Source organism: Ylistrum balloti, unplaced genomic scaffold (assembly GCF_031769215.1).
Source record: "Ylistrum balloti isolate Yb309-2 unplaced genomic scaffold, AGI_CSIRO_Ybal_v1 Utg369790, whole genome shotgun sequence".
NCBI lineage: Eukaryota > Metazoa > Mollusca > Bivalvia > Pectinida > Pectinidae > Ylistrum > Ylistrum balloti.
Genome location: NW_026781974.1, coordinates 225,847 through 250,984, shown reverse-complemented (window position 1 = coordinate 250,984; position 25,138 = coordinate 225,847). Strand labels below are relative to the sequence as shown.

At 35.6% G+C, this 25,138-nt stretch overlaps 1 protein-coding gene across 1 annotated transcript; it reads left to right on the top strand.

The window, feature by feature from the left end:
- The first annotated feature begins 9,231 nt into the window (after window positions 1-9,231).
- Window positions 9,232-23,879, top strand: LOC132544304 (solute carrier family 22 member 21-like). Its single transcript, XM_060207880.1, has 8 exons — window positions 9,232-9,570; window positions 11,981-12,402; window positions 12,989-13,216; window positions 18,972-19,106; window positions 21,838-21,920; window positions 22,447-22,564; window positions 23,041-23,113; window positions 23,664-23,879. Exons 1-8 carry the CDS (start codon window positions 9,232-9,234, stop codon window positions 23,877-23,879), a joined length of 1,614 nt encoding a protein of 537 aa, XP_060063863.1.
- Window positions 23,880-25,138: the final 1,259 nt, after the last annotated feature.

Here is a 25,138-nt window from a genome sequence, read left to right as displayed (position 1 = left end):
CATGGTTAGAGAAGGGACATAACCCTAAAAAAACTTTTTTTTCCCTTTTAGATTGATAAATGATACCATTTATTGCTGTAGAATTTAATCTAAATATTACATTTGGATAATATTAGACAAATTATGTATTCATAGCATATTTGTATTTAAGATTATGCCAATTTCTTTCCATATGTTTTAGATTTATATAATTAAGATACCTTTTCCCTTTTCAGAATTATGAAAACTTTCTTTTAGGTACTGTATAACTTGTATTCTGTATATAAAAGAAGATGTTTCCTTAAAGATTTATGTTGTTAGGTGTGATTGTTAGTAACATTTCACAGTTATTTTCAAAATCTACTTTTTATGCTTGTCGACAATTTTGATGGGAGGTATCATGGTATGACATTGTCTGTCCACATTATAAACTTTTGATGGTTTAGTGATCACCTCCCACAGTTTTCAACCAAATTTATTCAGATTTGGTAGGCTTAATCACCATTACATGAAGTTGTGTTTTCCTTAACAGCAATCTTGCTTGACTGTAATTAGAAGAATTGTTGCCCTTTGTTGGTTTTTTAATGTAATTCTTGTACCAAGAGCTCTTTGTTTTCAACCAAGTTCTTTCAATTTGGTAGGCTTAATGACCATGACATGCAGGTGTCTTTTCTTTAACTACAGTTTGATTCAGCTGTATTTGGATGAGTTACTGCCCTTTGTTGTTTTCATAATGATAATTTTGTTCAGAGATCTCTCTTATTTTTTGACTAATTTTTTTCTAACTTCCTAGGCTTAATCACTTTCATTTTAAGTTGTTTTTTTCCTGAATGGCAGATTGATCAACTAAATTTGGAAAATTTACTGTCCTTTTTTGCCTTTACAATGTTAATCTTGCCCAAAGATCTCCTCTTTCAGTTTTCACTTGATTTGTTTTAAACTTGTTGTGGTATTTTCTGAATTATTGTCCTTTCTGAAAATCTTGTAGTCATGTAATTTTTGCACAGTTGTTGTCTTTTTAAGAAACTTTTGCAGTGGTATAACTATTTACAAAATTCCATCACATGCTGAAAATCTTGTAGTCATGTAATTATTTACCAAATGTTTGCCATTTATCCTTGTGTGAAATTCATGCCTAGCATTCACTCTCTTTACTCATTTTAAAAGGAACCAGACCATATATACAAGGTTATGGTAAGTATCAACAATATAAAGTAGTACTTACTCTGCTCAGTAGCTTCAACATTATTGTTTTATTGTGAGGAATTGTTCGCACCTGATGATATAAAGTTTGAGTTGTGGATTTATATTATACCAAAATGAAATGTTGTGCTATTAAGGTTAATGTTGTGACATCTGTACAACTATCCTGGTATAAAAAGTCAGTGTGAAGGATTGAAAACAATCCTGTACTTAACATTTTCAGCATTACTATATTATTTTTCTGTTACAATTGTAAATGTTATTTTACCTCACAGGTAATGACAGTAGTGAATTATATGTACATGTATCACAGTTAAACCATCCTTACCAAAATCACTTTACTGATACGTCAGGTATGAAAATGAAAAAATGTAAATAAATTGAAATCAATTACCTGTTTAAAAACAGCATTTTATCTTTTTTATAGAAAGGAAAAAAGTGGAAAAATTATGAATCTGTCCTGATGCATGTGGCTATATCATGTATATAACAGAGCTGTGTGATTATAGGGTGAGCTTTGTTCTCCTGCAAATGATATATCATTGTATTGCCTAAGTTTATGTATAAAATGTTTTTAGAATTTTATTTCAGGCCTTTGTAAGCTAGTTTAATTGTCATGGAGTGAAAAGTGAAATGTTACATTAGTTTGGAATTATACATTGGGTGCATTAAGTTACAAAGTTAATGACTTGTGATTAACTGGAGGTTGGTCTCAATAAAAATGTCATTTTGATGATAAAAAGAAGAGCTTTGTTAGTGAGATACAGTATTATTACTGTAATGCATAGTATACAGTATCAGAGTTAAGTGGTTTTTCTTTTTGATACCATCAAGTATTTATTTGAAAGTCATTGATATTAGATCATGTTAACATGTTGATATTTTCTTGATTTTTTTTATTGACATAAAGGAGCCAAAAAGAGAGAGAGAAAAAAAAAGAAAAGATGAAAAAAAAAATGGAATTCCAGTTAATGCAAAATCTAGAATGTACATGCTTTTACAAGTTGACATTTCATCATTCACATGATGGACTAACAGATTCCTAATAAAATACAAATCAAGATAATTGAACCTTTTTATAAAAGCCACCTGCTTAAAAAGGGCACCTGTATATAAAGGTCACCTGCATAAGAAGGTCATTTTTCACTTGAGTTGTCTGTAGAAAAAGAACAAGAAAAGTAGTAGAAAAGACAGGAAGCTGAAAATTTGGCAGTTAAATGCACATTTATTTACATTAAGAAAATCAACATGTACATATATTATGCAAGTACGGAAGGATTGTTTTTCTCTTGAATTTTACATAAATCCATAGTGATATGGATAATATTTTTGTATGTAGATTTAAAACAACAAAATCAATTAATATGTTTTATAATTGATAAAACTGGAAACATTTGCTACCAAAAACTTTTGAGGTAAATTACAGGCATTTGTAAGTTGGAAATGCGGTACATTTACTATTGCATGGCACACTGTGGTATTAGGGCAACTGAAGAATGTCTAACATTATGTCATTGTAGGACAGGGTCTTGTGGAAACCACATAAGATTTAATATACTTTAAACATACTTGATAGCCTGTGTTCACCAACAGCTAGGTTGGAGTGGGAGGAATTAATTTGTCAATAGTTTGAAGGAGGTGGATATTCTCGTACCTATCACTGTGTATATATATAACATCAACAAAGTGGCTTGTCGCGTGTGCATTAGTCAGAAAGCGCTCACACTTCCACAAATAAATTATCTCTTTACCACCAATGAGAGAAAATCAGTTGTCAGATCTTAAGGAAGGCCAATGGCCTGATACCATGCCAGGGGTCAATGTAAGGCGTAGTCGTGTAACTAATTACACGTAGTACCTTGTAGATACAGTGCCCTGTTTAGTAACCCTGGTTGTAGAAATATTTTTGAGATGTATTTGTTTTGAAATCTGAAGTATAACATCACGTTATATCATAATTTAATATATTTTATTCATTTTTCTTTTCTGAAATATTTTAACAAATATTTTAAATTGTTGTTGACACAAATATATTAGGATCAATATTTGTTTACTTTGGTTGATGTTGTCAAAGATATGTAAAGTTATTATTGTTAAAAACAAATGTGTTAAATATTAGTTGTATGTATTAATTTTATTAATTTCTGTTTTATGTAACAACTATTGTTTTCTTTTAAAGTAATGACAGCTCCTTATTTTTCAGAAGTCTTTTTATATAATCTCTGGATTTGCAGTTCAAAGATTTTTGAACAAATTTTGGTGAACTACAACGAACTAATTTCAAAACTGTCGGCTGTAGATTCCAGCAGTCATACAATGTATGTGCCAGGAAAATATAAATGTGAACCAAGTTTTGTTTTGCTGACCTTTTTATGAGATTTAATATTCACTGGTAATAATTAATCTTACATGTATTTTTCTATATTTTGGTTTCATTGTTTTTTGCTTTGATTAGATTACAGCTTGGTAGTCATGATATCTCACAAAGGTTTCCCTTTTTCTGGTTTTGTATTTTAGACTTTTTCCGTTTGATAACTTTTTATATTAATGATGAAATTTGTTTGTACATGTGACATTTAAGTTTTTCAGACTTTGAAGAAGCCTTTATTTGATTTTACCCGCCCTTACGCATTCCATAAGTCAGGTATTTATTACTGATTTAAAGGTCACCTGAGTCTCAGGGTGACCTATCGCAATCCCCTTTTGTCTGGCGTCGTGTGTCGTTGTGAGTCAAAAACTTTTTAACATTTTTGACTTCTGCTGGAATACTCCCGAACTGGTTTCAATGAAATATAAAAAAATCTTTCATGGATAAAGGCACACCAAAAACTGTGAATTATATGGTTCCTTACCCCGAAGGGCCTGAGGAGTGGGGCCAAGAATGGTCAAATTGATTAAAACTTTAAAAATCTTCCCAAATCTAAGGTATGATAGAATCAAGTACCCTTCATTGATAGAAAGGCCTTCAAAGGCTTTACTAAAATTGTAAATTTCATGACCTCAGAATCTCACATTTCCACTTGGGGAGGGGATAAAATTTACTTTTGTTTATATAGGAAAATAACATTTGGAACATTATTTGTTTATTTTATATTTAAAATAGTTCAAACCTGCTTAGAATTATTAGTTTAAGATGACAGGGCCAAAAATGGGTCAAATTGACTGAAATTTCAAAGTTGTTCTACTCTTCCTGGATGAAAGATGTTAAAAAGGAAAATTAAAATCTTTAATGTTTAAACTTGGTTAGAAGCCTTAGTATGGGACAGCAGTTAATGTATACACAATTTACATTTGCAGTATGTGTACAATACAGTTTAAGTTAGGTTACTTTTTTGAACAGGAAGCATTATGACTCGGGTGACCGTTAAGGCCTGTGGGCTTCTTGTTCTTTTTGAAATTATTTTTTGTTATGTATGTAACTTCAATAAAGAATCTATTTAAATGATATGTCATGTTTCTTATAACTTTCATAATTGAAGCGTTCAAATATTATCATAGTTCCCATTTTTTCTGATATATTTCATCTTTTCAGGTTAACCAATCCTTATCGGCATCCTTCTGGTCACATTATACCGACTACAGGTTAACCAGTTCTTATCGGCATCCTTCTGGTCACATTATACCGACTACAGGTTAACCAGTTCTTATCGTCATCCTTCTGGTCACATTATACAGACAACAGGTTAACCAGTTCTTATCGGCATCCTTCTGGTCACATTATACAGACAACAGGTTAACCAGTTCTTATCGGCATCCTTCTGGTCACTTTATACCAACAACAGGTTAACCAGTTCTTATCGTCATCCTTCTGGTCACATTATACTGACAACAGGTTAACCAGTTCTTATCGTCATCCTTCTGGTCACATTATACCGACATCAGGTTAACCAGTTCTTATCGTCATCCTTCTGGTCACATTATACCGACTACAGGTCAACCAGTTCTTATCGTCATCCTTCTGGTCACATTATACCGACTACAGGTTAACCAGTTCTTATCGTCATCCTTCTGGTCACATTATACCGACTACAGGTTAACCAGTTCTCATCGTCATCCTTCTGGTCACATTATACCGACTACAGGTTAACCAGTTCTCATCGTCATCCTTCTGGTCACATTATACCGACTACAGGTTAACCAGTTCTTATCGTCATCCTTCTGGTCACATTATACCGACTACAGGTTAACCAGTTCTCATCGTCACCCTTCTGGTCACAGTATACAGACAACAGGTTAACCAGTTCTTATCGTCATCCTTCTGGTAACATTATACCAACAACAGGTTAACCAGTTCTTATCGGCATCTTTCTGGTCACATTATACCACCAACAGGTTAACCAGTTCTTATCGTCATCCTTCTGGTCACATTATACAGACAACAGGTTAACCAGTTCTTATCGGCATCTTTCTGGTCACATTATACCACCAACAGGTTAACGCGTTCTTATCGTCATCCTTCTGGTCACTTTATACCAACAACAGGTTAACCAGTTCTTATCGTCATCCTTCTGGTCACATTATACCGACAACAGGTTAACCAGGTCTTATCGTCATCCTTCTGGTCGCATTATATAGACAATAGGTTAACCAGTTCTTATCGTCACCCTTCTGGTCATATTATGCAGACAACAGGTAAACCAGTTCTTATCGTCATCCTTCTGGTCACATTATGCAGACAACAGGTTAACCAGTTCTTATCGGCATCCTTCTGGTCACATTATACCGACTACAGGTTAACCAGTTCTTACCGTCATTCTTCTGGTCATATTACATCGACAACAGGTTAACTAGTTCTTATCGTCACCCTTCTGGTCACATTTTACAGACAACAGGTTAACCAGTTCTTATCGTCATTCTTCTGGTCACATTACATCGACAACAGGTTAACCAGTTCTTATCGTCATCCTTCTGGTCACATTACACCGACAACAGGTTAATCAATCCTTCTCGTCATCCTTCTGGTCACATTATACTGACAACAGGTTAACCAGTTCTTATCGTCATTCTTCTGGTCATATTACATCGACAACAGGTTAACCAGTTCTTATCGTCATTCTTCTGGTCACATTACATCGACAACAGGTTAACTAGTTCTTATCGTCACCCTTCTGGTCACATTTTACAGACATCGGTTCAGCCAGTTCTCTTGCATTCATCAAGTGATGATCGTCAAGTAGGGCACATAAAGTTATATTTTAGCCCACTATCACCAGATGACAAAAGACAACAGAAAAGAAGGGAAAAGATCCAACCTTCAAAGAGCAAATAAAGATTAAATAATGGCGGCGCTCAGATCTCTTGTATGACTTAAGTATGCTGATATTTCATGTCTTGGGTATCGAAACAACTGCCTTCCGCACTTGGTCGGAAGATTAACACTGATAAACCTGAAGGAGACAGTCACGATGAATAAAGGAAGAAGAAAAGGAAGAATATATCTATATTCATGTTTAGTTACTTGTTAGGGTCATGTGATAGTGACAGAGAATGATACTAGTTTGTAAACAATAACAAACTGTGTTACAAGTTCACATTACGGATTCATTGGACATTCATACATTAAATATCTTTTTCAATTGCTTATATCTCTCGGCCTGGTATATTTCTGTTTAGAAAAAATCTATTTTAGAGAAAAGATACCCAATGACGTCATTGCTTTACTGATTTAATGTCCTACTTATTTATTTTGATGTAAACAATTCGCACATTCCACAAAATCGTCATCTATTACCCAATCGTATAATAAGCATTGGTGCAACTCTTAATGAAATAACAGCGCTTAATGTAATAATTATTACATTAAGCGTTGCTACTGTTGCGCTTAGTATAATAAACTTCTTTTTAATTACATAAAGCGCTGTAACTAATATGCTTAATGTGATAAGTTTGTTTTTATTACATAATTATTTATTAACTATAATTATTATTGCATTAAGCGTTGTTAGTTATTACATTAAGCGTTGTTAGTTATTACATTAAGCGTTGTTAGTTATTACATTAAGCGTTGTTAGTTATTACATTAAGCGTTGTTAGTAATTACATTAAGAGTTGTATCCTGATCTAAATCCTGTTAATATCAGTACGATTTGGGTGACATCTTTAGGGCATGTCAGGTGAAATAAAGTAATTTATATGGAAATAGTGTTTATTGCACAAATATAAATTACAATAAACAATGTATTTACTTGATTTATTGAGAGAAAAAATCCATTTCTGCGCTAAAAACACAATCCGACCAATCTTCGTACAATCAGTACTGTGTTAAGCGCGAGGACTATGCATTCTATTTATCTCGTTCGTTGTGGAATTTCTCGACGTTTATTATCAATCACTACTTACGAACATTCCTCCTGTGAGAAGGATATATGCTCTCTGTATTGCCTGGTGAACCCGGAAGATCTCGCAAGGTCATGTGCATGTCTCCACAATAATTTGGGAATGTCACCGAATTCCCCTTTCAATGTATTGATAGAAATGGTTGTGTCTTTAATGATAGCCAAAATGAAGAGATAGGTGTTAAAAATAAGTGACAATGGATGGTATACTGGTTCCGTTTTTAGTTATCTCACGTCATTTAAGAATCTGCCATTATTTACTTAGATTAAATAAAATTTAAATGGCGGTTGTCGTCGATAAAGCGGGACACGCTTACTCTTACGTAACACCCGGTTTTAGTCTTCCTGTCAAAGACTCATCGTGTAAATCTTTCATTTGGTTTTATTTTGTCCTAGTTTGATTGTATTAACTCTTTTGACATGTTTGATGGTCTTACAGTTTAACAGAAGCGTTGTTCCGTCTGTAACATAGACGGTGGGATTAGAATTTCTGGAATGACGGGTTGTTACATATGCCAGTAAGAACATCTTATATACCAGTAGATAAGACCTAATCCTAAACAGTTTGTACTAAATTTAAACTCTATCACATCTCCGCAAAAAAACTTATCATATGTCTTCATGTGTTATTTCCGTCTCCATGTTAATGAAAAATGAAATCTTCAAAACAATTCCATTTTATCGTGTTGGAAACTGAAATTGATAATTATTGATAGTTGCTCTAACAAAGCGGGTCGAACGAAACCTAGTCGTTTTCCTTTCTCACTTCACATTTTACGTTTTATTTTATTTTTTACGTAATCAGAATGTTGCAGATAATATAAAAAGCATTACACCGACAAATTGTCCGTGATGACATCAACTAAGTTCATTCATACCTAACCTTGAACGAATGTGACCTTGCACGAATGTTTATATAAGTCAGTAACTGTACTATTACAAAAACAAATATTTTTGTTACTCACTTGGACGGTCATGAACTTACATAAATTAAGATAAAAGGTTCCAGATTCCGTCATCTCTACTCAATATTGCCTGTTTACATCCACATTGACCGGAACATGCAGAAGCTAGGCACGTAGGTTTGCGTGCCGTCCGAACAGCTTGACCAGGGATAAAATTCCAACAGGAAAGTCGTGAAGAAACAGACATTTGACATTTATGTAAGTATAAAGCGTATACTCTCTTTACGTAAACAATGAAACAAAAATTATAATGATCACGTCATTTCGATGTTACCTAATGGTCGTATTTAATGGGAATCATTCAGACGTTTTTAACATGATATCACACTGATACAGGTGTATAGTAATTCTTATCATCTTTCTGGTATAGATAGCACTATAACAATCAGATAAAACAGAACAGCTACGTTGTGCATGCATGTTAAAGCATATCTTTCGTAAGACAAATATCATAACATGTGATTTTTTAAATTTTAATGTCTCTGTAACTTTTTTCTTCATAGCATTCCTCTTTATTGATAAAAAAGTCTAAAGTTTACATTTTGGAACTCCACAAGTAAGCTTTTACTGAAAACAAACGTGCCCAACTACGAATATGAACATGTAAAGGCAAATTTTAAATGAAAAACAGAAGATAAATACCTTGTACAAAGTAAACATCTTGAATGAAAATAGGAAAACGCTTTCCTTGAAGAATGATTCAAACTGAACATTGATATTACGGAAACATTTCTTTTTTGCAGAAAACAATGTCGGCGACAAGTGCATACCTAGAGGGCCTCATTGACGAATGCGGAGGGTTTTCAAAATTCCAGGTTATCATTTTCACCATTGTTATGACGAGCAAATTCAGTGCAACATGGAGTACGCTGATGATGACATTTGCTGGAGCCATTCCTGACTGGGATTGTATTTATGATGAATCTTTAGGAACTTTGTCAAATCAGTCAGTTGTGACGAACACTTCAATGTACGATGAAAATTTCTCGAACAGTTCTTATCAACAATGTCAGCCTCCGGAAAATGCTACTGCCGACAGGTGTATGGAATATCGTTTTAAGGACGACATGAATACCGTCGTGAACGAGGCTAGTACAAACAAATAACGTAATGCATAGAGTGCACTGTTTAATATCTGATGAGCCTGTCAAGGCCTGTATCTGTATATTCGTTATAAATAGCATTTGGTTGTATGTAAACCGTTTGAAGTTCCTGTACATTTGTTATTTTCTAAATATCATATTTATATATATATATATATACACACACACATATATATACACACATATATATATTCGTGAAAGTAACATTAGGGGGATACCACGTGAATACATCATTTAGGTAAACATTAATAATTCTTCATTGATTTGACACCAAATCGATTTCAATTAAGGCAAAATGTCAAAGCTAATTAAAAATAAAGCTTTTTATTTATTTTTCATTCTAAGATATTTATATACTAGTTACCGTTCATAAAAGATTGCAGGCACGGATATCTGTTATATTGGAACGTTGCCATGGTTTGGCCGTGGGTTAATATTTTTTTTATTTCAAACCATTTCCTCAGGGGAAAAACGTTATAAAAAGACAGAAAAATTCACCTTGCCAATAGAAAGTTATAGCGAAGCACATGTGCTACATAAGGTGTCGCAAAAGTGGTAATTTATCAGAAAATATTTAGAAAATAAACGTCTTTGTGGTAAATAAATCCGTTTTGTCTATATGTGTGTGTACATGTAATTAAAAGTAAAAATAATAGTAACAGTAAATCTGGCAAAGCTCAAACGTTTATTCTCAAATCTCATAACACTTACCTATTGATGACAAGCTAAATTAAAAAGTTAGAATATCTTCAAACAAAATTACCGTGTATAGATTGCAGCCATTCTTCTTCTGATACACGATATCTTTAAGGTGAATACAAATATAACGCTTTCTTCATATCTAAACGGGGTAAAACAGTACGAGTTATTTCCCTGTAATAAATTTTGTTGTGTAAAAATATTACGATAGATGAAATCTCTTGTTCAGACTGTTGATAATCGTTATAAAGTAATATCTGATGATGTTTTTTCAACTTGTCTACTTCACTCTTAAGAATAATGAAAACTATAAAGAAAAAAAATCATCTTTAAAACGACTTTTTTTTATGTTGGCAAAATGATCATTGTTAAATCGGCGAAGGTTTTATTTTCTGGTGATATCAAAATGTTTTGTTTTGAAGGCAGTAAAACTGAAGGTTAAATACTCTGGAACTATCGTTCGATGTTAGTTATATTTGCACTCCCAAACAAGCAAATATCGGAGAAATCTGTCTTCAATAACGAGCCTGACTGTTTGTGTTCCTTACTGACATCTGTAGATCAATCAAACGTATTTCTGAGTAATGTTGAGAACCAGGCACCAGGTTCCCAGAACTTGGTTAGGGTAATCAATGGTTAGTGATTTGATTAAAATAAGGAATTTTCTCTTTTCTAGACCGTAGATTTGATGAGACAGGTCAGATTGGTAATTTCGAGTATTGATTCTGTGGTTAAAGCCCCCCCCCCTTTAAAAAAAAAAAAAAAAACAATTTGATATTTTTTGCCGACCTTTGTTTAACTACATGTATAACCAAGCTTTGTGTAACTGGGCCATGTGGTCTGGATCCCTCACATATATATTGTATTTTCATTTTCTGTTTCCTCTGTAGACTGGAATGTGTTACTTGTAAACAAGTTGATGGTTTTTTTGGACTATCACGTTCACGTCTTTTCCTCAATTTTCACCAGAATGCAACACTAACATTTAAAGCTATTCTTGTAATGTTAACCACGACACGTACAGCAGGCAACTTACCCTGGAACTCGTGCAATTCAACTCTATTTAATCCATTAAATTAGCGATCATGTGATTAATTATCATAAAATGTTAGCGTATTGTTCATCAATGGAGATACGAATTATTTACTATATTTCAACAATTACGGATAGTATAAATATAACATACTCTGTTTTTCAACTTTTAACTTTCAGATAAACATAGATTTTGTGTAATCGCCTAAAACAAGAAACTAGAATACTTTTCACATTATCATTATCAAGGAATATCTATTTCGTTGTTTTTGGTACAATTGTGAAAACAAATGAATATCTCTGCCAATGTACATATTCTATCTGTAATCTGATTTAAGCATTTTTCGTGCTGAAAGTATTGCGTTTTCTATATAATTGTAAATGCGTAAATTTATCGATCAATACTCAAATTTATCAATATATAATATTGCGCTAAAATTACATTGTGAAAAATGAAGAACGTTTACATTGACTGTGCGACAAACACAGTTCTTTAGCACATTTTTCGTAAACACTACATACCAATTCGCTTCCCTTTCTTTTTAAACTTGTTACAAAAATGTGAATATATTGAACAATGAAAACTGCTTTTACATCAGAACATTTCAAAATAGACGTATGTGAGGTAACGTTTCAACAACTTTCAACTATATGTTTTTTGCAGTGGACATTGGTGTGTGACAAAGAAGGGATAGCATCAACTATCACCATGATACAGATGGCTGGACTACTGATCAGTGGAGTGACCGCTGGTCACTTGGCAGACATCATTGGCCGAAAACCTACCTACTTCTTATCGTTAGCTATAATGGCCATTTTCAACGTTTGTGCTGGTTTTTCGGTGTCCTGGGAAATGTTTGCAGCTCTGAGGTTTTGTCTTGGTTTTGGGATAGGTTGTTATCTGACAGTGTTTTACAATTTTCTGATTGAGTTTACGCCAGCCAAGTACCGCGCAGCCGTAACAGCCCTCCCGTCCTGGCCTGTCTGGGCATGCGTGTTTGGATTTTTGTCAATGTGGCTGCATGACTGGAAGTACCTCCACTTCGCCACAGCTATACTTATCCTACCATATCTACTATGCTGGTGGTATTTATCTCTCTGTCAATGATCTTTTGATTGTGTTTCTCCTAAAGCATGAATCTAATGTGTTGCTCTCTGGAGGAATGACTATCCATCGGAAACATTCCAACAGGTTGATAGGATTGGTGTCAGAGATGAAAATGTTCTATATTTTAAATCATAGATAATCACTAGCGAAACTCGCCCAAAAAAGGTCAAATTGACTGAAATTTCAAAAATCGTCTTAATATACATTTAAGTTAGAACCAAATCTACTTTTTGGATGAAATTGTCTTAAGATGCTTTACACAAATTGTAGATTTTATTATCTAAGGATCTCACATTTACCCCTGGGGAGGAGTAAAATACTATGTAATTCAAACGTGGCTATAAGCCTTGGGATGACAGTTAAGGTTATGCACGGTTTACATTTGAATTACATGTACAATGTACATGTAGTGTTAGGTATCTTACATTTTTAATGAAACTATTTCTATAACATGTTACACGAACAATTGTAACTCAGGTGACCGTTATGGTCCTTCGGCCTCTTGCTTACACTTTAACACTCCTTTCACTACAAACTATAACACTTACCTTTGAATTTTTAAAGGATAACTCCAGAGAGCTTCCGATACCTCGTTTCCCACAACAAGATAGATGAGGCCGAGGAAATAATTCGCCGAATGGCACGTACAAACGGGCGCCCTGTTCCCGATCTGAAGAGATTACGCTTTTTGGCAGAGGAGGATATAAAGACAAAAGAAAAGAAACACACAATAAAAGACTTGCTGATGGACCGTACCTTGTTTAAACGTACATGTCTCCTTGGAGTAGGATGGTTCGTATGATCGAGTTTGAAAATTAATGTGAAATACATATTATCTGGCTTAAAATTAAATATTTTCTTGAAAAAACAATTTCCAGTTTGACTTTCCTACAATTATATATAAAACAAACATTTGTCAATATTATTATTATTAGTAGTATAAACAATATATTACAATGTTAAAATTACTATAGAAAATTTATTACAATGTTATAATTACTATAGAAAATTACTATACCACCACCGCATCATTCAGAGACAATTTAAAATATAGTATCAACATATGCTGATAATTTGTATAATAGTCAACACATATCGGTAATTTATATCATATTGTCAACACATATCGGTAATTTATATCATATTGTCAACACATATCGGTAATTTATATCATAGCGTCAACACATATCGGTAATTTATATCATAGCGTCAACACATATCGGTAATTTATATTATAGCGTCAATACATACCGGTAATTTATATCATAGCGTCAACACATATCGGTAATTTATATTATAGCGTCAACACATATCGGTAATTTATATCATAGCGTCAACACATATCGGTAATTTTTATCATAGCGTCAACACATATCGGTAATTTATATCATAGCGTCAACACATATCGGTAATTTATATCATAGCGTCAACACATATCGGTAATTTATATCATAGCGTCAACACATATCGGTAATTTATATCATAGCGTCAACACATACCGGTAATTTATATCATATTGTCAACACATACCGGTAGTTTATATTATAGCGTCAACACATACCGGTAATTTATATCATAGCGTCAACACATATCGGTAATTTATATCATAGCGTCAACACATATCGGTAATTTTTATCATATTGTCAACACATATCGGTAATTTATATCATAGCGTCAACACATACCGGTAATTTATATCATAGCGTCAACACATATCGGTAATTTATATCATAGCGTCAACACATATCGGTAATTTATATCATAGCGTCAACACATATCGGTAATTTATATCATAGCGTCAACACATACCGGTAATTTATATCATAGCGTCAACACATACCGGTAATTTATATCATAGCGTCAACACATACCGGTAATTTATATCATAGCGTCAACACATACCGGTAATTTATATCATAGCGTCAACACATACCGGTAATTTATATCATAGCGTCAACACATATCGGTAATTTTTATCATAGCGTCAACACATACCGGTAATTTATATCATAGCGTCAACACATACCGGTAATTTATATCATAGCGTCAACACATACCGGTAATTTATATCATAGCGTCAACACATATCGGTAATTTTTATCATAGCGTCAACACATATCGGTAATTTATATCATAGCGTCAACACATATCGGTAATTTATATCATAGCGTCAACACATATCGGTAATTTATATCATAGCGTCAACACATATCGGTAATTTATATCATAGCGTCAACACATATCGGTAATTTATATCATAGCGTCAACACATATCGGTAATTTTTATCATAGCGTCAACACATACCGGTAATTTATATCATAGCGTCAACACATACCGATAATTTATATCATAGCGTCAACACATACCGGTAATTTATATCATAGCGTCAACACATATCGGTAATTTATATTATAGCGTCAACACATACCGGTAATTTTTATCATAGCGTCAACACATACCGATAATTTTTATCATAGCGTCAACACATATCGGTAATTTATATCATAGCGTCAACACATACCGATAATTTATATCATAGCGTCAACACATATCGGTAGTTTATATTATAGCGTCAACACATACCGGTAATTTTTATCATAGCGTCAACACATACCGATAATTTATATATCATAGCGTCAACACATATCGGTAATTTTTATCATAGCGTCAACACATATCGGTAATTTATATCATAGCGTCAACACATATCGGTAATTTATATCATAGCGTCAACACATATCGGTAGTTTATATTATAGCGTCAACACATATCGGTAATTTATATTATTGTGTCAACACAAACTGACATTTCTGTTATAGTTTGGATTTGATTTATATTGTTTAACATCATGTCAACTGCTTTTGTCATTAATGGCGGCTTCACGATGTAAGCGACGTGAACGTTTGAATAAACTTTCCGACATTATATAGCAACCATATTGAAGTATACTGACGAAGGCACCCAGCAGGGTACTCCTCCGGTCACATTATACTGACGAAGGCACACAACAGGGTACTCCACCGGTCACATTATACTGACGGAGGCACACTACAGGGTACTCGACCTGTCACATTATACATTACGGGTAAGGCACCCTACGGATACTCGGAGGCACCCAACAGGGTACTCCACCGGTCACATTATACTGTACCCTACAGGGTACTCGACCGGTCACATTATACTGACGGAGGCTCCACCGGTCACATTATACTGACGAAGTACTGACGGACCCAACAGGGTACAACAGGGTACTCCACCGGTCACATTATACTGACGGGTACCCTACAGGGTACTCGACCGGTACCCAACACGGAGGTCACATTATACTGACGGAGGTACCCAACAGGGTACCCCACCGGTCACATTATACTGACGGAGGTACCCAACAGGGTACTCCACCGGTCACATTATACTGACGGAGGAACCCAACAGGGTACTCCACCGGTCACATTATACTGACGAAGGTACCCAACATCAGACTACTGCGGCACAGTAAACTGTCGGACTGTCCCTACAGGGTACTCCACCGGTCACATTATACTGACGGAGGTACCCAACAGGGTACTTCACCGGTCATTATACTGACGAAGGCACCCAGCAGGGTACTCCACCGGTCAAATTATACTGACGAAGGCACACTAAAGGGTACTCGACCGGTCACATTATACTGACTAGGCACACTACAGGGTACTCGACCTGTCACATTATACGGACGGAAGTACCCTACAGGGTAGTCGACCGGTCACATTATACTGAAGGAGGCACCCAACAGGGTACTCCACCGGTCACATTATATTGACGGAGGTACCCGACAGGGTACCCACTCGGTCACATTATACTGACGGAGGCACCTAACAGGGTACTCAGGGTACTCCACCGGTCAAATTTGTCTGACGGTGGTACCCTTCATGGTACTCAGGCACCCTACAGGGTACTCCTCCGGTCACATTATACTGACGAAGGCACCCAACAGGGTACTTCACCGGTCACGTTATACTGACGGAGGTACCCTACATGATACTCGACGGTCACATTATACTGACGGAAGTACCCTACAGGGTACTCGACCGGTCACATTATACTGACGGAGGTACGCAACAGGGTACTGGTCACATTATACTGACGGAAGGCACCCAACAGGGTACTCCACCGGTCACATTATACTGACGAAGGGTACTCCACCGGTCACATTATACTGACCGGTGGAGAACCCAACAGGGTACTCCACCGGTCACATTATACTGACGGAGGTACCCAACATGGTACTAAGGCACCCTACAGGGTACTCCACCGGTCACATTATACTGACGAAGGTACCCTACATGATACTCGACGGTCACATTATACTGACGGAAGTACCCTACAGGGTACTCGACCGGTCACATTATACTGACGGAGGTACGTAACAGCGTACTCCACCGGTCACATTATACTGACAAAGGCACCCAACAGGGTACTCCACCGGTCACATTATACTGACGGAGGTACCCAACAGGGTACTCCACCGGTCACATTATACTGACGAAGGTACCCAACAGGGTACTCCACCGGTCACATTATACTGACGAAGGCACCCTACAGGGTACTCCACCGGTCACATTATACTGACGAAGGTACCCTACATGATACTCGATGGTCACATTATACTGACGGAAGTACCCTACAGGGTACTCGACCGGTCACATTATACTGACGGAGATACGTAACAGCGTACTCCACCGGTCACATTATACTGACAAAGACGGCACCCACAGGGTACTCGACCGGTCACATTATACTGACCCAACAGGGTACTTCACCGTACTGGAAGGCACCCAGCAGTACTCCACCGGTCACCCTATACTGACGAAGGCACACTACAGGGTACTCCACCGGTCACATTATACTGACGGCACACTACAGGTACTCCACATTATACGGAGGGAAGTACCCTACAGGGTAGTCGATCGGTCACATTATATTGACGGAGGAACCCAACAGGGTACTCCACCGGTCACATTATACTGACGGAGGTACCCAACATGGTACTAAGGCACCCTACAGGGTACTCCACCGGTCACATTATACTGACGAAGGTACCCTACATGATACTCGACGGTCACATTATACTGACGGAGGTACCCAACATGGTACTAAGGCACCCTACAGGGTACTCCACCGGTCACATTATACTGACGGAGGTACCCAACAGGGTACTCCACCGGTCACATTATACTGACGGAGGTACGTAACAGCGTACTCCACCGGTCACATTATACTGACTACCCAACATGGCACACTACAGGTACATTATACGACCTGTCACATTATACTGACGGGTACTCCACCGGTCACATTATACACCCTCACCGGTCACATTATACTGACGGAGGCACCCAACAGGGTACTCCACCGGTCACATTATACTGACGGAGGTACCCAACAGGGTACTCCACCGGTCAAATTATACTGACGAAGGCACACTACAAGGTACTCGACCGGTCACATTATACTGACTAGGCACACTACAAGGTACACGACCTGTCACATTATACGGACGGAAGTACCCTACAGGGTAGTCGACCGGTCACATTATACTGACGGAGGTACCCAACAGGGTACTTCACCGGTCATTATACTGACGAAGGCACCCAGCAGGGTACTCCACCGGTCAAATTATACTGACGAAGGCACACTAAAGGGTACTCGACCGGTCACATTATACTGACTAGGCACACTACAGGGTACTCGACCTGTCACATTATACGGACGGAAGTACCCTACAGGGTAGTCGATCGGTCACATTATATTGACGGAGGTACCCAACAGGGTACCCCACCGGTCACATTATACTGACGGAGGTACCCAACAGGGTACCCCACCGGTCACATTATACTGACGGAGGTACCCAACAGAGTACTCCACTGGCCATATTATACCGACGAAGGTACCCTACAGGTTATTCCACCGGTCACATTATTCTGACGAAGGTACCCAATAGGGTACTCCACCGGTCACATTATACTGACGAAGGCACCCTACAGGGTACTCCACCGGTCAAATTATACTGACGAAGGTACCCAACAGGGTACTCCACCGGTCACATTATACTAACGGAGGTACACAACAGGGTACTAGATCGGTCACATTATACTGACGAAGGCACCCTACAGGGTACTCCACCGGTCACATTATACTGACGAAGGTACCCAACAGGGTACTCCACCGGTCACATTATACTGACGGAGGCACCCAACAGGGTACTCCACCGGTCACATTATACTGACGGAGGCAATCAACAGGGTACTCCACCGGTCACATTGTACTGACGAATGTACCCTATAGGGTACTCGACCGGCCACATTATACTGACGGAGGCACCCTACATGGTACCCCACCGGTCACATTATACTGAAAAATAAAACATGTTCTACACTTAAACATCAGTTAACTTAAAGATTCAAAACTGCATGATCACAAAATAAGATACCAAGTATATCTATATGGATATAATTTTATATTTCCAGTACACATTTTAACAAATTCAGTCATTTTTTTCTTCCGTAGGTTGTCCTGTGGCTATGGTTACTACGCCATCTCCTTCGGAGTACAGCATTTGTCCGGGAATCTTTACCTCAATATGTTCCTGCTTAGCGCTGTGGAAATTCCTACCCAAATATTGAATTATTTCTTTACGAACAAGTAATTTTCCTTCTCCATTAAGTGAGAATATATGTTAATATAGCACATTTTTCAGTAGACAGACAGACAGACAGACAGACAATCAAATTATGTTTACTTACTTTTCGACACCGACTTCTCACTTACCGTATAATAGTAAGGGACCAGATTATACCTATGTGTCGGGACATGTATTAGTGTCGCATGTGTTTATCATGATATGTTTATCGTGCGGAATATCACAATGTGTCAGAACATCTATGCTAATTATCTTAAAAAAAATTAGTCTATCCTATACTATCATGTGTCGAGTTTCGTTCTGACAGACAAGGTAAGATAAAGTACACAGCAGACTCGACTGATCAGTGCTCGAACAAATATATATATATGTATGTATAATATGAATACTTGTCGACGACTTAAGATTAATGTTTTCTGATACTGGAAGTGCCATATAATGAACGTTCTCTCCTATATTAAAAACACACGCAGTAATTGTTACATTTTCGGCAGTAAATTAAACGCCATCAAAGTAATTCTCATTTCAAAAGTTAAATAGATCATATATAAAGGGAGGTAACTCGTACAAAAATACACTCACTATCACACAAAACACAAATATTTTTACATATGATTATTATTAGATTATTTGAATATATTACATAAACTATAATCATATTTCAACACAGTTATTGGTAGACATTGACCAAAAGTCCATCAGATTAATGGAGGGTATTGAGAGAAGCCATCCAGTATTTACTATGTTGTTATGTTGTCGTTCTATATCAAGATATTAGTATCTCTTTTGTTAAAAAAAAAAAAAAAACACACACACACACACACATATACACAGAAGAATAATTTATAGGTCAATACTGTGGTAAAAATGTACGAGATCAATGAATTCATGTTTTTAATTGATGGGCCCCGAGAACACTGGTCAGCATTCGTTTTCTAAGTTTGTATCGTAGTCTCTGAATTAAGCAAATCCACATTCGATGCAGATATTTGTTTATTTCAGATTTTTTGCTTTAGAAACCAGTTTTATTTTTTGATAATTGTCATGCACAGCAATGTCGGCTGCGCAGTCGTCTGCTTGAATTCAGATAAACATGGCGTTGTTGGAAAGCTTGTTTTTACTAGAAGTAGAACATTGCCTACATCCTGAGTAGCCGTATCGGTCGTTTTGTGGAATGAGAACCGAAAATAAAATAAGTGTTCAGAGCACTGATCAGGTTAGTCTAAAAAAAAGCACAAACTTGGTGTAGGTGTCTACTTTTTCAAATCTAAATTTCAACATTGAGTATTTACTAAAAGAAGAATCAGACTCAAGATATGCTTTTGATAGAAATGGACAACTTTACGAATATTAAGTTTTTTCAAACCAACTATAATAACAAAATTTGATTAACGTCCAAGTTAATTAAGATAGTCTGGCGACCGTCAGCGTCCCAGAAATGTGACGGGAGAATGTTTGACATCAATCTATACAAGGATATATGTCAAGGGTCTAAGTGAATTTGCTTAAGGGAAATGGTATTTAGGGTTGTCGGCATGAAGACATGAGCAAAATCAACACGGAGGTTTATGCCCCCATTTTGCCAAAATGTAGAAAAAAGTAGGGAGAGTCGGGGAATCGAAATTATCAGTTACCTTGGAAAATGAAGAATAAAACACGGAGTTCTGCTTCATTAGTAATAGACTTAACGTTGAAATACATTAAAGTTTAAATCGGGATATTGATATAGGTGTTATCTGGGACAATAAAACATATCTGTCTTTGTTAAACTTCATAATCACACGAGAAAATGTGTTTGTATTGTTAGTATAATAATCACTGAAAGGACAGCTAAGTCCGAATCATGATAACTTTATGTACATTATAGGATAAGGGAAGTAAACAAGGCATGTCGAATGGTTATTTGGTGCATGACGCAGGGAAACTATTTTGTGACAAACTCATTTGAATGTGATATTAATTTCATTTGCGCTTATTAATTTTTAGTTTTTAACAGACTTTTCGTTTTAACATTTAGATTAATCAACGAGAGTGATTTAATTAATGTGTCAGATAAACACGAGACATTTGGCCCGTATCTACCACAATACATGTGTTGTATAATTTAGACACGGACGTGACTAGGATTTTTCATTCGCGAAATTTCTATTAGGGGCAATGTTATGTCAAAATATATTTAAATTTTAATTCTATCAAAACAAAATCAACACAACAACTAGACAGTTTTTTCTTGTGCTTTAAACGTAATCGTGATCTCATATGCTGATTTGAGTGACTTACGGGCGCTTTGCAGTAAAACATCATTTTTGCGTACAGTATGTTATGTATGCTTGGATTGACTGTAAAAAAGACAAGTTAAACAATAAGTATTATACTCAGATTGCAGTGTCGAATCTCAATTGAAATAAAACTAAGTTAAAAGCATCTAATCATTTAGATAGAACAGTACTGCATACAGCTACAAAGAGGGTCACATAATGCAATGAGTTTCATTTAAATTCCTTAAGATTCTTTTCTTGTGTTACGAGTTTGTAATTTTTACTGAACTGTATATATATTGATTTAGATGTATAGTGAGTCATTCAAAAGTGGCTTTGAATTCTTAGCATAGCGTATTGTGGTAGAAATTGTTTTTTCTATACATAATATCAGATTTAAGGATTACATATGAACACGACAGCCGGTAAGCAATATATATATATATATTGTATTGAAATTAATTTATACTCACAGGGTTGGTCGACAAAAGTCAGCATTCGTATTATTACTGATGGGAGGTCTGTCTGGGATCGTGGTAGCAGCAGCAGAAATAAGTGGTAACTACGCTTCATAAATGAAATAATTTATTGATTTGTTAAATAATCTCGCTGTATATATTGTGAATATATTCCACAGTGTTTCACTTTATCTTAACAAATGCCTACGTTTCTCATCTAGTATTTCCAAATTTGTTTATCACCATGAACTCAGAATTTGAGTTTCAGATATAAGGTAAAACATATATTATCTAACGTCAAATGAGGAACAAGGTTATGAAAAAGTAAGAAATATTATCAGTTAAAATTCAAGTTTTAGCAGACCTACGAACAATATTATTATATGTTTTGCTCTGATAATCAATATGACACTAGTATATATTGCGTTATATCTTAAAACAATGATGTAGATATTATACGTAAAAAATACGTTAAAGTGCAACATACAAGTACAGAAAAGTCGATATGATAATCAGATAACGTCACACTCTTTCTACAAGGATATATAAAAAAAAAAAAAAAAAATGAATAAATTTTTAAGTCTGAGGGATCTTCTTTGAAGAATTTTTTTTTCAATATTTTGTAGACTTGAATATAAAACATCAGCTGATTAATGGATTCGCGTTGACGGCGAAGTTATGTGTGGCAACGGGCTGGGCCTCCCTCATGTTACTGACAACAGAGACCTACCCAACTGTTGTAAGGTAAAGAGCATCATCTCAATCATTCATTTCCTTTGGGGTTTTTGGTAACAGGGGTGTTGTTTATTTACAGTTTCCATTACCTGGTCTTATTAAATAGGTTTTAGTCCAAAATCGAAATTATTTACCTTATCACATTTTTATTGTCAATCAATAAAAGCAAAAATATTTAATTATGCTTAAGTATGGTAGATGTTTAAATAGTTCTGGTGCCAATGGACTAGATAGTTCTGTAGTTCAATAAAGATAATTAAACCTACTCGTGTTTTCATTAGCAAATAAAACATATGTCTGAGATCATTTGCAATGATCTGACACATTGTAGCTATTGGCAATCATTTGAAATCAAATATTTTCACTTTAAATATCATACAAATCCTGAACTACCTGATGAAATGTATTAACGGATAATGAAATGCAGATATTTAGCTATGATTCACCCACATATCAATTTCATCAGCCATGAATTTGTATTGTAGAAACATCGGATTTGGACTCCATAATTCTATATCACGTGTGGGAGCGATGGTTGCACCAAAAATTGTTTACCTGGTAAGTCATAAAGTTGTCCTGTTTAATATGCTTTTTTGTTAAACTTTCCGTCGGCAATGACATAAATGTCATAAAAAGTGTTCGCCTGATTTATTCGAGAATGATGTATCAATAAAGTATGTTAAAAATCCCTGCAGGTAAACATATTGAGTATCCGTAACCAAACGCTTTGTCAACTCTGCTTGATTATAGAAAGAAAGTAAATGAATATTTGATAAGAAACTACATTAATGAGTGTATTGACAAATTGGACATACATGTACCTTCGAGTAGTTTACAGACGTTAACAAAAACTCATTTTAATAAGCGATTGGATTGACCTAATTGGTATGATGCAAAAAACGACATTGTTGTGTATGCAGTCTTGCGAATATTCAATACTGTTAAAGACGTTTAACTACAGTTTGAACCAAAGCATATGATGTTTTTAAAGTGTGTACTTTAACTCTGTCAATAATATTTGATAGGCCAAATTTTATCTACAGATAGCTTTACTCTACTCTCGTTAATGCTTGGATTAGAAGACATTGTGTTACTCTTTCATTTTCAGAACAAATATACACCTGGACTGATGTATTTTCTGTTTGGAGGACTTATGCTGTGTTCTGCAATCTGCACATTGTTGGTGGTAGACACAAACGGCAAACATATGCAAGATCTTATCAAAAGTGATACAAAAAAGGGAAACGTAATTTCCGAGATTCCATCGATCGAAAAAGTGGTTTCGGATAATAGAAAATCACAAACAAATGATGAAATACTATGATGAATATGTAATTTTACGGAACGACTGTATTTAAAAAAATCTGTAAGAATCTATGGTTACCCTATATGCGGAGGTACAGTGTGTACGAATGTTTGACTGTCGATGGCGCAGCAGGTCTCTGACAACCTGAGATTCTTAAAATGGCATTTCCTTAAAAAAAACCCGATGAATTAATACAGATATTTATTAATTTCAAATACTTTAAAAATAAAATATAAAAATTGTCACATGTAATGTGACGTAATGTGTATAATGTGCTCGATATTTTCTTAGGTGACCCGATTCAAGTCTAGATATTTGAAAAGATAGTCAAGGCTGTTAAAAAAATGCTATCAAAAGCCATTTTTCGGCAAGGCCCATTTAACTCTATCATTCGTCGTAAAGGGAAGATTTGAAATATGTGGAAAATATACGCTATATAAAAACTGACTTCCGGTTATTAAATCCTATAACTATCAATATCGATACAGCTTGAAAAAATTAACGATATCTGATTTGGATTATCTTATAAATCATTTCGAAAAAAAACTTATCATCTTAAAACCACTAAAACGGTTCATCATTTCCTATTATCTATAGAAATAGTATTAACGTCTTTTCCACTGTCTTGAATATGGTGTGTCTAATGTAGGAATATTTAAGCTGTTTGATATATGTTTATGACATTCAGTTCCCATACAATTTCAATCATTCATTTATTCAATTCCTGGTCACAGTAATACCATTGCGCAGTGTCTAATTATATTTCCTCTGTTTTTCTCTGTGTTTTGAATGAAAACCTTTCGGAATTCGATCTCATATCACCCTTATCAATGCTCGTTATTGTGGAACTCGGACTATCGGTTACAATACTAAACTGATTATCACGATTATTACAGCATGAGAAACCATGAAAAATAAAAATAACAATGAGAATCTAACACGTTATCTTAATAAAAAATACTCGGCAAATGACCAACACATACGAGTGGTATTAGCAGCAGGAGAACACGGTATTTCAGCAACATGCAATTACGCGCAATTTAATTGGTCAACCGTTATCAGTAGGCTGAATTTCACATCACGGCGTCTCATGTGGTTGGCCTGCTCTCGGACAACAGTTACAGTGTTAAACCAATGTCATTTTCTTGATATTTGATGATGTGCTATATAACAAAGTATATCCATTCATTCAGTGGGTGGATCTGTTGTTTAACATGATTAGTACACCACAGAAGGAAATATCTAGCTATCAAAGTGTTGACCAAATCAAAGTTCGC

Bases quoted from the DNA above. Each gene is read 5' to 3' on its own strand.
- LOC132544304 (XM_060207880.1), top strand. From the start codon at position 9,232: ATGTCGGCGACAAGTGCATACCTAGAGGGCCTCATTGACGAATGCGGA. The intron at 12,403-12,988 runs GTATTTATCTCT...GAATTTTTAAAG, and splicing joins CCATATCTACTATGCTGGTG to GATAACTCCAGAGAGCTTCC. The intron at 19,107-21,837 runs GTAATTTTCCTT...TTATACTCACAG, and splicing joins AATTATTTCTTTACGAACAA to GGTTGGTCGACAAAAGTCAG.